General features: G+C 43.6%; 2 protein-coding genes across 4 annotated transcripts in view; one reads left to right on the top strand and one right to left on the bottom strand.

Moving 5' to 3' along the window:
- Nucleotides 1–13,361, top strand: part of CDK13 (cyclin dependent kinase 13) — a 74,692-nt gene that overhangs the window by 44,938 nt on the left and 16,393 nt on the right. For all 3 annotated transcript variants that reach the window (XM_090050070.1, XM_090050068.1, XM_090050069.1), the window contains 4 exons: nucleotides 5,553–5,742; nucleotides 6,564–6,620; nucleotides 11,482–11,583; nucleotides 11,694–11,771. In XM_090050070.1, coding sequence (XP_089906196.1) covers nucleotides 5,553–5,742; nucleotides 6,564–6,620; nucleotides 11,482–11,583; nucleotides 11,694–11,771 — 427 coding nt within the window. The remainder of the gene's footprint in view (nucleotides 1–5,552; nucleotides 5,743–6,563; nucleotides 6,621–11,481; nucleotides 11,584–11,693; nucleotides 11,772–13,361) is intronic.
- Nucleotides 11,779–13,361, bottom strand: part of MPLKIP (M-phase specific PLK1 interacting protein) — a 55,886-nt gene continuing 54,303 nt past the window's right edge. Inside the window, exon 2 of the mRNA XM_090050071.1 lies at nucleotides 11,779–12,438. Within this exon, the coding sequence (XP_089906197.1) occupies nucleotides 12,232–12,438 (207 nt within the window). The 3' untranslated portion in view covers nucleotides 11,779–12,231. The remainder of the gene's footprint in view (nucleotides 12,439–13,361) is intronic.

Genomic DNA, 13,361 nt, shown 5'->3' with positions numbered 1-13,361 from the left:
GATGCTGAGAAGAGCAAGAAGTAGGAATGACTGGGAAAGGAGACTGCAAGTGGAGGAAGGCTAAGGAAAGGAGTGAAACTAGAACTTATTGACAAAGGAGGTTGGTTCCTTGCCCAGTAACAGTTGCAGAAGAGACAGGATGTGGGGACAAGGCAAAATACTCATTTCTGAGTGCAGTGAGTAGAAAATTGTACTTCTGCTAGAGTACATACTCTTCAAGCTTGAGGTAGAACCCTAAATTCCTGAGTCCTGCCATTCCTTTGCTGGTAGCAAGCGTCCATGAGATTCACTGCCCCCACCTTTCCAATGCCTGAACCCCTTTGCTTCCTGATTCACAATCAGGGGCAGATTAACCATTTAGTGGGCCCTAGGCAATGCTGATGTTTTAGTGAGAGATTTAAAAACTAGGAACAAATCACCTAAGAAGAAAGTGGAAGACAGGTTTAGCATGCCTTAAAAATACAGCGGTACATCAGCAAATGTATCATAGGAAATGGTTGTTGTGCTTTTGCTTTTGTATAATTTAATAGTTCTTAATTTTTAAATATGATTGTTTGCCTTTCTTGGCCTTAGCATTTAAAAAGGCCTTTAAAAAGATCCTGCAGTTTAAATTAAATCTTCACGGGCCTTTAGAATAGAAGTACTGACAGAGCATAAATGATTATCATCATCGCTACAGACAAATCTAAGACAAATCCAAATCTGGCAACCACCCTGTAGCCCCTCCTACTGGCCCTTGGAGTATGAGGAGAGGAGGTGAGCCAGGCTGAAAAACATGCATCCACCTGCTTACAGCAGAGCGTGCTGCTGGGAGCATTTGCAGGAGGTGGGGGAGGTTACGGATACCGGTATCACGGGCTGTGTGACGACAGGGAAGGCAGCAGCAGTGGCAGTCCATAGAGGAATAGCTGCAGGTGCTACTAGAATAGCTGGGGCAGGTACAGGGTACCAGATGGAGTGGAGAGCATTTACCTCTTCACACAAAGGGCTATTGCAGCACACTTGTCACTCTCATGGCATGACACACCCTTTGGGAGCTACTGCAGTCTAAACAAATGTGAAGTAAGATGGTGTAGCAGGGCACTAGGGTGCTTGCTATTGACAAATAGTAGGATGGCCTCAGCTGCCAGTCACCAGGGCAGTACAGATGTGGGTTGCTGAGACAACCAGTCTGGTCAGCTGACTGGAAGGGGGCAGGGCCTGGCCTTTATGAAGAAGCCAGGTTGAGGCCAGTGGTTTCAGTTCCCTTCTGGCGGTTAAGAAGGAGGAAGCTCTGTGGGAGTAGGCAGAGCAGAGAAGCCTGATGGCCTGAGCAGTGTCTGCCCGATGATACTGGGTGAAGGAAAACCCTGGTAGGGGTATGAGTAGAGCTATGGATAGCCAATCTGCTTGGAATTTGTTATAACACAAGGGTGTGAGGTTTTTGTTTTTGTGGTTGTTGTATAAGATTGGAGGACCAGGTGAGGCTATAGGGGTTGGAGGAGGCCTCATAGGAGCTCCCCAGTAGTGTGGGGGTTCCTAGTGCCAGAGAGGGCATAGCAGTCAAGTGCCAGAGAGGGCACAGTAGTAAAAGGGGCACCGACCCCAACCCGGGGGGTGGGGTTTTGGTGGACTGTGGGCCAGGTAAGGCCAAGGCCACCTGAGCCCAATTGTGGGAAGCCCCAGTGGAGCGCAAGACCCAGAAAAGGGGTCTGGGGCCAGGTAAGGCCGAGGCTGCCTGAGCCCGATTGTGGGAAGCCCCTGTGGGGCGTAGGACCCGAGAAGAGGATCTGGGGGCCAGGCACGGCTACGGCCCCCTGAGCCCCAGTTGCGGGAGTCGCGAAGCAAGGCCCCAGCGCGCGGGTGTGAGCACGTGCAAGGCCCTAGCGTGGACGATCGTATAAAGGCAAGCCCAGGGAGGGTGATTGTACACAGACCGCGGGGAAAAGGCCCAGGGCAGGCAGCAGCCGCGGGAGAAGTTAGGCGAATAGCCCCGGAGAGGGCGAGCGTGCAGAGGCAAGCCCGGGAGAGGGCAAGCGTACAGAGGCGGGCCCGGAGAACGTCCGCAAGGGCGCGGGCAATGGTAGTTTGACTTAACAACATCCGGTACACCTGAGAGGCTTGGGGTGTGATATCAGGGGCGGTAGGAGCCACACATAGCCCATGAGGCTGGGTGCACAAAATCAATCTCTGTAGAACAGGGACATCTCAAGACCCCGTGCCAAGAGGGTAGAAAGGCAGCCTCCCTTTAACAATTTTCCATCAAAGACGTGGCGGGCGAGATAGTGAGGGTGCGTTGAACCTGATTTGGCACGGTAGGTAGGGGGCGCTAGGGGAGTTCATGGCACCCCTAGGTCACGTCCTGCCACAGATGGATTAACCATTGTCTCCCAATAGGATCACATTCACCCCATGAAAATAGCCCCAGTTACATTTTTTCTGAATGGCCTGAAAACAAAGCCTCTCCTGAACTGGTCTGAGACCTCCCTTTCTGGCTTTGACCATTTCTGAAAATGTTGGCGTGATACTGAAAATCAAATTTGTAATGACTTGTTATGATTGCCATTATGAAATTGCAGTATCGCTCTACAGGTGAATGTAGCAGGTCATGAATGCCTGGTAATCTAGGGCTAGCAGGATTTGGCTCTGGCAGATTGTAAAAGCAGTTGATTCTGGGTGCAACACTGAGTTATATATTTAATAGTAGTCTGTAAAGTGTGAGTCCACTGTTGCTTTGCATCTAACTTTGCTGTCGTTTTTCTTAAGTTCATGACTGCAATTGTGGTGGTTGAAGAGTCAGGTGAGAAGTCACCCCAGACTAGGTTAAGGTTGGGGGATGCCCTTGATCTATCATATGGATAGCAAGGTCATAAACTTGTTATTTTCCTTTAATTAACATGTGGAGTCGGAAAAATAAATGTTAGTTGTGCAATTCTTTGTGCTTGTCACTTAAGTTTTTAAAGACTAATATCAAGTGGATACATCCACTACTGTAGTACCAGTTATTTATTTTGCCATATACATAAATGCTAGAATCTTTGCTGACCCACGAGGAGCTCTGTGGATATGGCTTGGGTACATTTGCTCAGCACTTCCCCAGTTTGTGTGCGTGTGTACACCATCCAGGCAAGTGCTCCTTTAATCAGTATCCTGCTCACTAGGCAGAGTTGACAAAAGCAACAGTAGAAGTTACAAACCCCAAGGCTAAGTACAGACATCTGGTGGGGAGGTTAAATTGATTCATAATGGTTGCCTGATATCAGGTAAGCCAGGATGGCAGGGACTAGCCAGCAGGATTGGGAATCTGGCAGACTGGAGGGGATTGGGAATCCAGCAAGCTAGAGGGCAGGCTTGACCTGTGGAGGGAGAGGAGGGCAGGCATGACCTGCGAGGGATTGAGATGGGGAGGTGTGACCCCTCAGGGTTGGGGTGGGGTCCTCCCCCCAGCAAACCCACACCTCTCCCCTCACTGGGACTGACTGACTTTGCTCTGGCAGCAGTAAACACTGATAAAAATGGCTGCACACAGAGCAGCCTGTGGGATGGGGGTTGAGAGGACTGGCTCGGTACGAGCAATGGGGTGGGGGTAAAAAGTAGACCAGTGTGGTAGAAGAGGGGAGTGAAAAGAGCAGTCCTAGGGCTGGGGTCAGTGGCTGGGTTTTCCCAGCACCAGGGCTGCACAAGTGGACAGAAGTACCATGCACTTGGACAGAAGTTGTTCAGCATCTACCCCTTCCTCTCTCTTATCCAGTCTGTGCATCAAATACTGACCTTTGTTTGGTAAACTGATAAGCTGAATGCTAGACTTCAGACTTGCATTTTCTTCTGTTTGGGAATGGTAGAATGTCAAGAGTTTTGCCCTGGGTAGATGCTAGCATTTATACCAAGGTATTGTGTTAGCATTAAAAGGTGGTGTTCTGCCTTTTTTTCTTCAGGGGCTTTGCAGTTGGATTTGGTTTCTCCATTGCAACCATCTGTGTGTGCAATGAAAGGGCTAAGTGTTGCTTAAGAGTCCCCATTGATTTGTTTGAGCCTCAGTTGAGAAGGAAGCAGGAAATGGGCCCTGAAGCAGAGGTATCTAAGATCTGACCAGCAGAACCATACCATCCAGCCCCTGGTGTCATCCCTATGCAGGGCCAGTTCAGCACCCCTTCCCGTGTGCTTGATCCAGTTCCCACTCCAGTCAGTCTGGGACTGTACCACATATGCTGCCCACTCTTGCTAGTCTGGGATGCAGTGTGCACTTGGTGTACCCAGTTCAGGTGGTCTGGGGCAGCTGCCACATCCAATGCAGTCCTGGCCAGAGCAACTTCTGGATCTGGCATGCGGGAGGATGCTCTCTGAGTCTCCTGCATGCCAGATCCAGTGCCTGCTTTTGCCGGTCTGGGACTTGTACTGCGCATGTCCCCTGGACCAGTTTGAGGTGGAGCTTCTTGGTGTTTGCATCCTGATCTGGCCAGAGTGAGCACAGAAGGCACTGGATTCAGTATGTGGGAGGGGAGAGGGGTTTTGTGGGCCCAGTCTGGCCCACAGGGCTGGCCCTGAACCATTCATCTGGCCCATGAACTGGTCCTGGGCCATTTATCTGGCCTGCGGGGCCAAATGGGTCTGACGCCCCTGTCCTAGAAATCATTCTGCTTTAGTCTGTAAGACTATAAACAGATGTCATCCAGTGAAGCAGATGAGCTGTGCCAGGATGTGTTCCAGCAGAGCTGATACACTTCTTTGGGTGAAACAGGCATCCTGTGTTGTCCTGCAGGGTCAGGCAACTGCTGCTCCTAGGACTGGCCAGGGCTTGAGTTGCAGGAGAATGTTTGTAGCACATCTGCAAGCAAGGAAACCTGGGTTCCCCCCATTTGCAGAGACATGTAAAAGTGCCCCTATGTACTTTAATCGAGTAGCATTTACAGGATCATCTGTGCTGTTTGGTGTGGGACAGGACCAGGTTTTCCCTCACTATAGGTGTGAAGGAACTTGGGACATGAATTCTTGACATTTGAATGGCTGTTGCTACTGGTGACTACTAGGTTAGCTGTACTTTCTCATTCTGGTCAGTCTTGCATTCACTTACAATCTGTGAATAACAGGCTTATTTCTAACACAATTCCACAATGGAAACTTTAAAATTCAAAGGATGATGACAGCTCAGCTGTTGCTTTGTGTGTGTATATATCTATATATATAAAACATACATTTTTATTTTTTTCCATAAGGTCTGAGTAATGAAATATAATCCAGGTTAACCATTTTGCATACAAAGAAACCTGGTGCTTAGATGGTGTAGCAATCTATGTGCCTGGTCAGATAAACACTATAAACGATGATTTTGCTAATTTTAACATACTTATGACAACCATAGCAGTTGCTTATGTGAAGACATAATTTTAATTTTAGTAGTTATTGAGTGCAGTTTAGCATTTCAGATAAGAGGCCAATGAAGTCCAGCTCCAGATACTGTGAAAATGTGAGCAGTTAGGCTTAACATTTGAGGACAAAAAATACTAAGCTGTACTTGTAAAAGGTAAAACAGATGTTTTGGAATGTTCTGAAAATGATATTCTCTCTCTTTCCAGGTGCATTTTACTTGGTGTTTGAATATATGGACCATGACTTAATGGGACTACTGGAATCTGGCCTGGTTCATTTTAATGAAAATCACATAAAGTCATTTATGAGGCAGTTGATGGAGGGTTTGGCCTACTGCCATAAGAAGAACTTTTTGCACAGAGATATTAAATGTTCTAATATTCTTCTAAATAATAGGTATGTGAATATAAGTATATACAGATATGTTATACACTAATACCAGACTTGCCCGTGGTTACCCACCCAGCTGACCAGTGGCAAAGGTGGGAATAGAATACAACTATTCCTAGTCCTTGCCCAGTGCGCTAGTCATTAGAGCACCTGCCATGTTTGCAGAAAATACTCCTTGGATGTTATGTTTAGTTACACGTATGGAGAGCAGAGTCTTCTGTGGCTTCCACCGGGAAGTGCAATTGCTGATGAGCATTTGGGTATGATTTAATACCTTAATTCTGTACAGTTTTCAGTTAAAGTGTACAGTATACAACAGGGGTGGGTGGCCTCTGCCACTTGTGTGACCTATTGGCAACCACTGGTAGGTCAGAGTGGGGACAGACAGCACAGCAGGAGATGGGACAGGGAACAGAAAGAGCAGGAGATTGGTTTGGGGAAGGAGATCAGAGTGGCACTTGGGGAGGGTGCAGGGCTGATTTATGGCACACCTGTATTCAGGTTGGTCCTCGTGTACAAAATGGTGGTGTCCCTTCAGACGTTTGCTAACATACTTATTTAAGTGCTTTTACATTGTATGTTTTGAATCTTACTAACATATTGCAAAGGACATGCCTGCATTTATCAAGAAGTATTACAAAATGTCCTGTTTCGCTTTTTAAAAAATATTGAAGGCTAGCGTACTTCATAATTGAAAAGATTATTTAGTAGTATGAATTAACGAGAGTCATCTGAAGCTGTCTGAACATTTGGCACCTACTTAATTTTGTTTGCAGACCTCTTGATGAGATTATTCACTAAATAGTTATTTGTTCCTTTTCCACCAGAGGGCAGATTAAACTTGCAGACTTTGGGCTTGCTCGACTGTACAATTCGGAAGAGAGGTAAGATAATGCTGCACTGGAGAAATATTTTCTTTTAAATCCTTATACCATATTTTTCACATATAGCCCACACCTATTCCTCCAAAACCAGCTGGGGAAAATTGGGGTGTACATTATATACAAAGAAAAGGAATCCCTATGGGTCTGAAAATTTGGCAGGGGATAGGGAGGAAGGAGGAACAGTGGCAGTGTTAATTGCCATGGACCTGGGAACCATGGCAATTAAACACTACCACTGCTTCCCCTCCTCCCCCCGCCGTCAAATATCCTGACTTGTGGGGTGCCATACTCCCCACCCACATACCAGATCAGGCTGATGCATAGGGTTGGTCCATGGCCAGACTTGTCGTGCTGAGTCCGACCTAGCTGAGTCTGGTGTGCCTGGTCCACCGACACGCTGGCTCTGGAGCTACATGCCACATGGGACACAGCACCTGGAGCTGGCACATGGGGTTGGACCTGGCACATCAGTGGTTCCAGAGCCCACAAATGGCCTCAAACCTGGCATGCCGCGCCAGACTCAGTGTACCCCTGGGTTATGTGGCCCCAGACCCACTGCATGAGGTTGGACTGCTGGTGTTGGATTGGTCTGTGGGCCTTATCTGGCCCAAAGGGCTAGCAGCAGCTCAGGCTTGCCTTGGCTGTTGCCCTAATTGCTGCCAAGGTGAGATCTTTTTTTTTCATAGTTGCTTTTTAAAAACAGGATGTGTGTTATATTCAGGGGTGGAATCTATTCAAAAAAATACAGTAGTACCAGGAGAAACATTTTTTTTTATTCCTCTGTTGGTAGCATTAGAGTACAATAGAAATGATTAGTGGGGAGAGAATAAAGAACACCTGTAGTCATGGTGGCTTAAAAAGTGAAGATTGTGTGTGTGCAATACCAAAGTTTTTGTCTTTTCAGATGTTTGACAAATGTATTGGAGTTTTTTTGTTTCTTTTCCTCCTAATTGTTTCAAAATACCATTGGTTGGGGTATGGCTTCTTACTTGAGCATTCACTAGTTGTTTTATGTCCTTTCTTTAAACCTCCAAGGATTAGTAACACCCCAGTTAATTCTTTCATTTTCAACCTAAATTGATTGGAAACAAAAAATTGCTGTTAAGTAGTCTGCCTGATTGCATAAAGTAATATTTCTATTATGTAGTTTAAAAACTATTATCCACCTCTTTCTGCACCAGGAAAGGGTTCAAATAGGGAAAAAAAAAAAAAGTAACATTTTGCTTATATTGAGTTTATCCATTGCAGTATGGGTATTTTAATTTTGTCCTCTGGGCAGACAAGTCTGGCGAGCTTTGAAGAACAGATGCAGGAATGGTTTTATTTAAATAAAAATTTGCTTTGCTTTAGTTTTTGAAAAGAAGTACTTTAAAATGAGTTTGATATTACAGTTGATCTCTGCTCCTGTTTGTATGTCAGCAAACAGCTACAGAGTTTATATGGTATAGTAGTAATTTGTTATAAAGATTTGCAATTAGTCTCATGCTCATTTTAAGTTTACCTTGTATGAAAGGTAGTGTGTGGTTTGGTTCACAAAAATTAGGATCTATAGTTTACATCACAAGGAATATACATTGGACACTTGAACACAGGTTATACACACACATTTGATTGGTGCATACCTGATACTGAAAATGAGGTCTATGGTGTTGATGCCATACAGCATGATTGTTTACTATGGATTCCAGTGGTAAGCATTAGGGCTCTGCGAAGCTTCAGTCTCTGATTCAGTTCAGAGATTTGGCCTAGTTTAGTGGCCAAATCTCCGAATCCAAATCGAATCAGGAGACCCTTTTGATGTTTCTGAATCAAATTGGAGAGAATCAACGATTTGAATATAGATACAGCTTTAAATGTATTTTCTACACAACTCAATGTACCAGGTGGCTCGTGAGGTGCTGAGGCAGATGGAGCATCCTGGGGGAGCACAGGTGGGGGTCCTCAGCACATTTGCTCCCCTCCCCCTCCCCCCTGGGCTTGGCAACTGGTGCCTCTTGGGTCTGGGGGGTACCCAGGGTCCCCTCATGGCTGCTTGCTGAGAGGGGGGAGGTTGTCCCCCACATGCTCCTTGGCGGACCTGGAAGTGACACCCCTCCCCCCCCCCCCCCGTGCTCCTGCAGAATGTTCCATCCGCCTTTGCAGTGTTCATGAGCCATGCTGGTACCTTGAGGTATGTAGAAAAAATATTTAAACTGTCTATGGCCAAATTGCTGATTCTCCAAATCAGCATTGAATCTTCAGATTTAGATTTGGCCAAATTGGATCGGGACAGTGATCCGAATTAACAAATCAAATCACTGTCCCTGAGTCGGGCCAAATTCGAATCAAATACAGCCTGTTTCACACGCCCCTAGCAAGCATGTTTTGATGGTAGTGTTGTTGGTTTCAGTGTGTTGTGTTTAGCCAGCTGCATTGAGAATATAAATTTGATGCTGAAAAACAATTTTGCAAGTTGTCATGTGAAAGGAGAGTTGCAGAGAAGAAGGGCGAATAATTTAAGCAGGTGTTTGGAAATGTAATTTTTTCATGGAGACACTTGTCGCAAAGTGAGTGAACTGACAGGTGGATGCAACCCTAGCACAGTACTGTTCAGTGTGTGCCAGGCTTATTTAATGTTCGTGCAACTTCAAGTTTTGATACTGTGGCTGCCATTACCAGATGGTGTTGATGTGTAGATCAGGTGTGTTTGTTAAGACTTCCTTAATTAATAGAATATATAGCTTGCGAATGGTAAAACTTAAAATGCAGATGGAATAAACCTAACCGGCAACATTATTACTTTATCAACATAACGAAGATTAAAAGGTATCTGTGTTGGTTGACATAACTGCATATTAACTTTAGAAGGTTAATAAGAAGCTGGTTAGAAACTTTTGGCAGTTGATTCGTCAGTCAGGTGCCTGCTGAGTATGGTTTTGACCTGCAGTAATAGCAGTGATTCTGCGTGCTTTTAAACAATTGTATTATAGAAGCTTTTCTAAATTTTCACTCTATCTATATTTTGACATTTGATTTACTGACCTAATTACATACCGTTTAAAAGGATTTGAGATTTAGCAGCAGGAGGAAATAATTTAAGTGTTACTTTTTTCAGTGATTTCTAGATTTACACTCTCTGTTTGTCAAACAATTTAAAATAGAATTTTTAAATAAGGTACAAATTGTATTTCTAAAAGGCACTTTCAATTCTGTGCTCAACTTGTGAATTCATAGATTTTTTGTATATGGAAAGGGAGGAGTTGTCTACATATCAATAAAATATAATTAGCTTGTGTTCACCTGACTTCCACTGGACTCACCACTAAATTATGAAAAATGTTTGAGTATTGCTTTAACAGATTGTGAGCTTGATGGTTGGCCCAGTGGAGACCTCACTGGATCCAGCCAACCATCAACTAATTGCCAGCCTGGTGGAAATCACGTCAGAGCTGGTTCTAGACCGCAGCGCCAACTGACATTTGGCTGATTGTGGGGTACGCAGATTTCAGTGGCGTACCCAGATGTCAGCTTGGGAGCCTGTGTTCCTCCTGCACTGGCAAGAGTGAATGAGGTCTGATCTCTGATCCCTGAGTTGCTATACATGTATAGCAACTCAGGGATCAGACAACTGTCTGGGATCAGAGATCAGATTCCATCATACCTTTAAATGAGCGTTTGTCAGCGGCATTACACTCCTGTGGCATTTAAGTTTTTATTTATTTATTTTTTTAAATCTGTTTCTTTGGCAGAAATGGCCATGCTTGTAGCACAGTTTTAGAAGGTGACTGATGAGTTCAGTGCATGGGCATTACTCTTTTCAGTTGATACTGAAGTCCCCATTGTAGGTCAGTGTCTTGTCAGGAGACATTTGCCCTGCAGGTAACTATTGTGGTCATTAGCCAGGAGGAACGTTAGCCTGAGAGGGAGGCTGTTTTCCTAGAAACATTTTAGAGCTGGCAATCTTGACCAGCACCACGCAATATTCTTGTTGTTTCATTTGAAGTCCACTTAGGTTATTCAAATGCATTCCTTTGTACCTGTATGCATTTGTGGTTTGAACTCGATTGCCATCACTAACAGAGCTTAATTTATTCAAGCTGAAATAGGACTTTGCAGACATTCAGAACGTGTAGTAGGAAAGCTGAAATAGGCAATTGCTATTGAATATTTGCTGACTTCAATGCTGAACTCAGTGCTGTCCACATGGTAAAATACTGGAATCTGAGCTCTAAAATGGTGTTAAACATAATCTGAGGTTAGCATCCATAATTTTAAAAAAATAATGATGAAGGAATGAGTGAAGGAAGATCAGAATTGATTACCACATGCCCTGTGCCATGAGCAGCTGAATTCTGTATTACACTGGAAATCCTTATGTGGTTCCTAAGTAAACACAAATGTAGAAACTCTTATAGCATTAAATACAGAAGAAAGAGGTGCTGTATTGTTAACTTCAGTCATTTTAATATACCCTTCAGTTTTCAGTCTGGTAAAATTCTAGTGGGTTTCTTGGGGAGTTGGTTTTGAAGATGTGCTACTGTTAATAACCTTAAAATTCAGGAGGATCTGAGAAGAACTGAGAGTGGTGAAACTAAAGAGGCTAACTAAATATTGTTAACCTTTAGGTTTATTGTCCCATTGAAGTAGATAGTAGTCTTTCATGATTAGGAGGTATTTTTTCAGTCTGTATTTTGGTAGACTCATTTAGGGAGTTCTTTGTTTATTTTTATACGACAGCGGTGATGGTGGACTCAGACTAGTAACAGGGACATTACAGAAAGTGGAACATTTTACTTCTCTCTTATTTTTTTAGAAATCTAGACTGGTGTTTTTTTTGTATTGAAGCTATAGTTAAAGTTTGAACTTTCTCTTTTTTCCCCAGTCGACCATATACCAACAAGGTTATTACATTATGGTACCGGCCTCCTGAACTACTGCTTGGAGAGGAAAGATATACACCAGCTATTGATGTATGGAGCTGTGGGTAAGGATTTTTAATGCAAAAGTAGAAGAAGTGTAAGCCATGAACCAAAAGTGAAACTCTCTGATCCTAACAGCTATGTTGATGGAATTATATAAACCTTTATTTTACAGATGCATCCTAGGTGAGCTTTTTACTAAGAAGCCAATATTTCAAGCAAATCAGGAACTTGCACAGCTGGAACTAATAAGGTAATTTGTATGCACTTAACAAAAATTTTACTTTTCCATGGGTGCCAAAACAAAGACTTACAATAGCAACATTTAAAGTATGTCAGAATTGTTGCCCAGAACAAAAATGACGGTAACTTTTGGGGAAACTGTAGAGCAAAATGACCTTTACTTGGAACTGAGTAATTCTGTAGTCTTCATGGGCTTGGTGAGCTGGGCTTTTTATATATATTGAAGCTAGAGTTGCTGTCTGCTGACTTACTGAAGTCTGTGTCGGAGCAGGGCATTTGACATGCCCTCTCTTAAAACAGATGAGAGAGTAGCTTCCTTCCTTCCTTCCTTTCCCTCGGCAAATTAAAGGCCAACATGGAGGTGGACATTTGAAGGACAAAGGGGAGGGCGTTCCTCAGGAAAAGATTCTCTGCATGCTGCTGGCCTCTGTTGTCACTTGGGTCTTCCACATAGCTGCAAAAGGACTTTTTCAGGAAAGAGCTTCTCTGCCTTGCCCCATAAATTTCCAGATCCTTGTAGATGTAAATATTCTCTTCTCTTCACCCCGTAAGTCTTCCTGGGAAGTTCTTGCTTTGAATTGGTACAGATCCTCCTTTCCCAGTTCAGCCAGCAAAGTGCTTCCTCTTGCTTCTGATATAATTGGTGTCAAAAAGAGGAAGAGGTCATACCCTGAAAGCTGGTGGAAAGAGCATATAAATTAGTCCTAGCAAATGTAATAGAAGCCCAGAACAACTTTCACCTGAACGTTTTCATGAGAGAGGTCAGTGATGTTGAGATGCCGAAAAGTATTGATTTACGTTTAAATGCTTTATGTAACATATAGGAAAAGTGGTTTTTACAAACAGCCTTTTAGGAAGTATAAACCATGGTAGTAGTCATTCTGTTGCTTTCCATTAGCGTAGCAGTTCCCAAACCCTGACAGATTGTGCACTACCAGTGATACAACCTTAAGTACCACCAGCAAATTTTTGCCATATAAAGTAATTATAATAAATCTGTTAACGCGTAGCACTGATGGGTTGCCTGCATGCCACAGATTGGGAACTGCTGCGCTAGTAAAAATTAAATTCATGCTGTATGAATGTGTTTTCTTTATCCACTAGATGGTAGTGTAGCACTTAATTCCAGCTCTTGTGTACTTCACAAAACTCAGTAGAGTTTTGTATAGATTTAACTGATATAGCTTGCTGTTTGCTTCTTGCTATCAAAAGGATATTCAAATAGATGATCATTAGCTTTGCTGCTTCCTCTTTCCTGATACCCCACATTTATATATCAGTTTAAAACAGCAGGATGATTTCTGGCATGTTTCATCTGGATCTAAACTGCTTGTCATAGTAAAGTTCTTAATCATGTATTTGTAAGTTCTTAACTTGTAAAGATATTTACCAGTATCATAGATGGCAGGCAAAATATGGCAGAGTTCATCCTTTTCCATTTCCCATCCGTCGAGTCCTTTCCTCCAGGACCGTATGTAATGCCAAATCATTAAAAGTCATAGTGGAAAAATAGCATTTTTCCTTTTTTTTTTTTTTTCCCCCCAGAGTATGCTATAGAACATGTAAGCAAGCATGAAGGCAAACCTTGGACTTATTTGTA

The sequence above is a fragment of the Crocodylus siamensis genome, chromosome 5 (genome assembly GCF_052110815.1).
Source record: "Crocodylus siamensis isolate JL-2025a chromosome 5, ASM5211081v1, whole genome shotgun sequence".
Taxonomy (NCBI): domain Eukaryota; kingdom Metazoa; phylum Chordata; order Crocodylia; family Crocodylidae; genus Crocodylus; species Crocodylus siamensis.
This window is presented reverse-complemented; position numbering and strand designations above follow the sequence as displayed.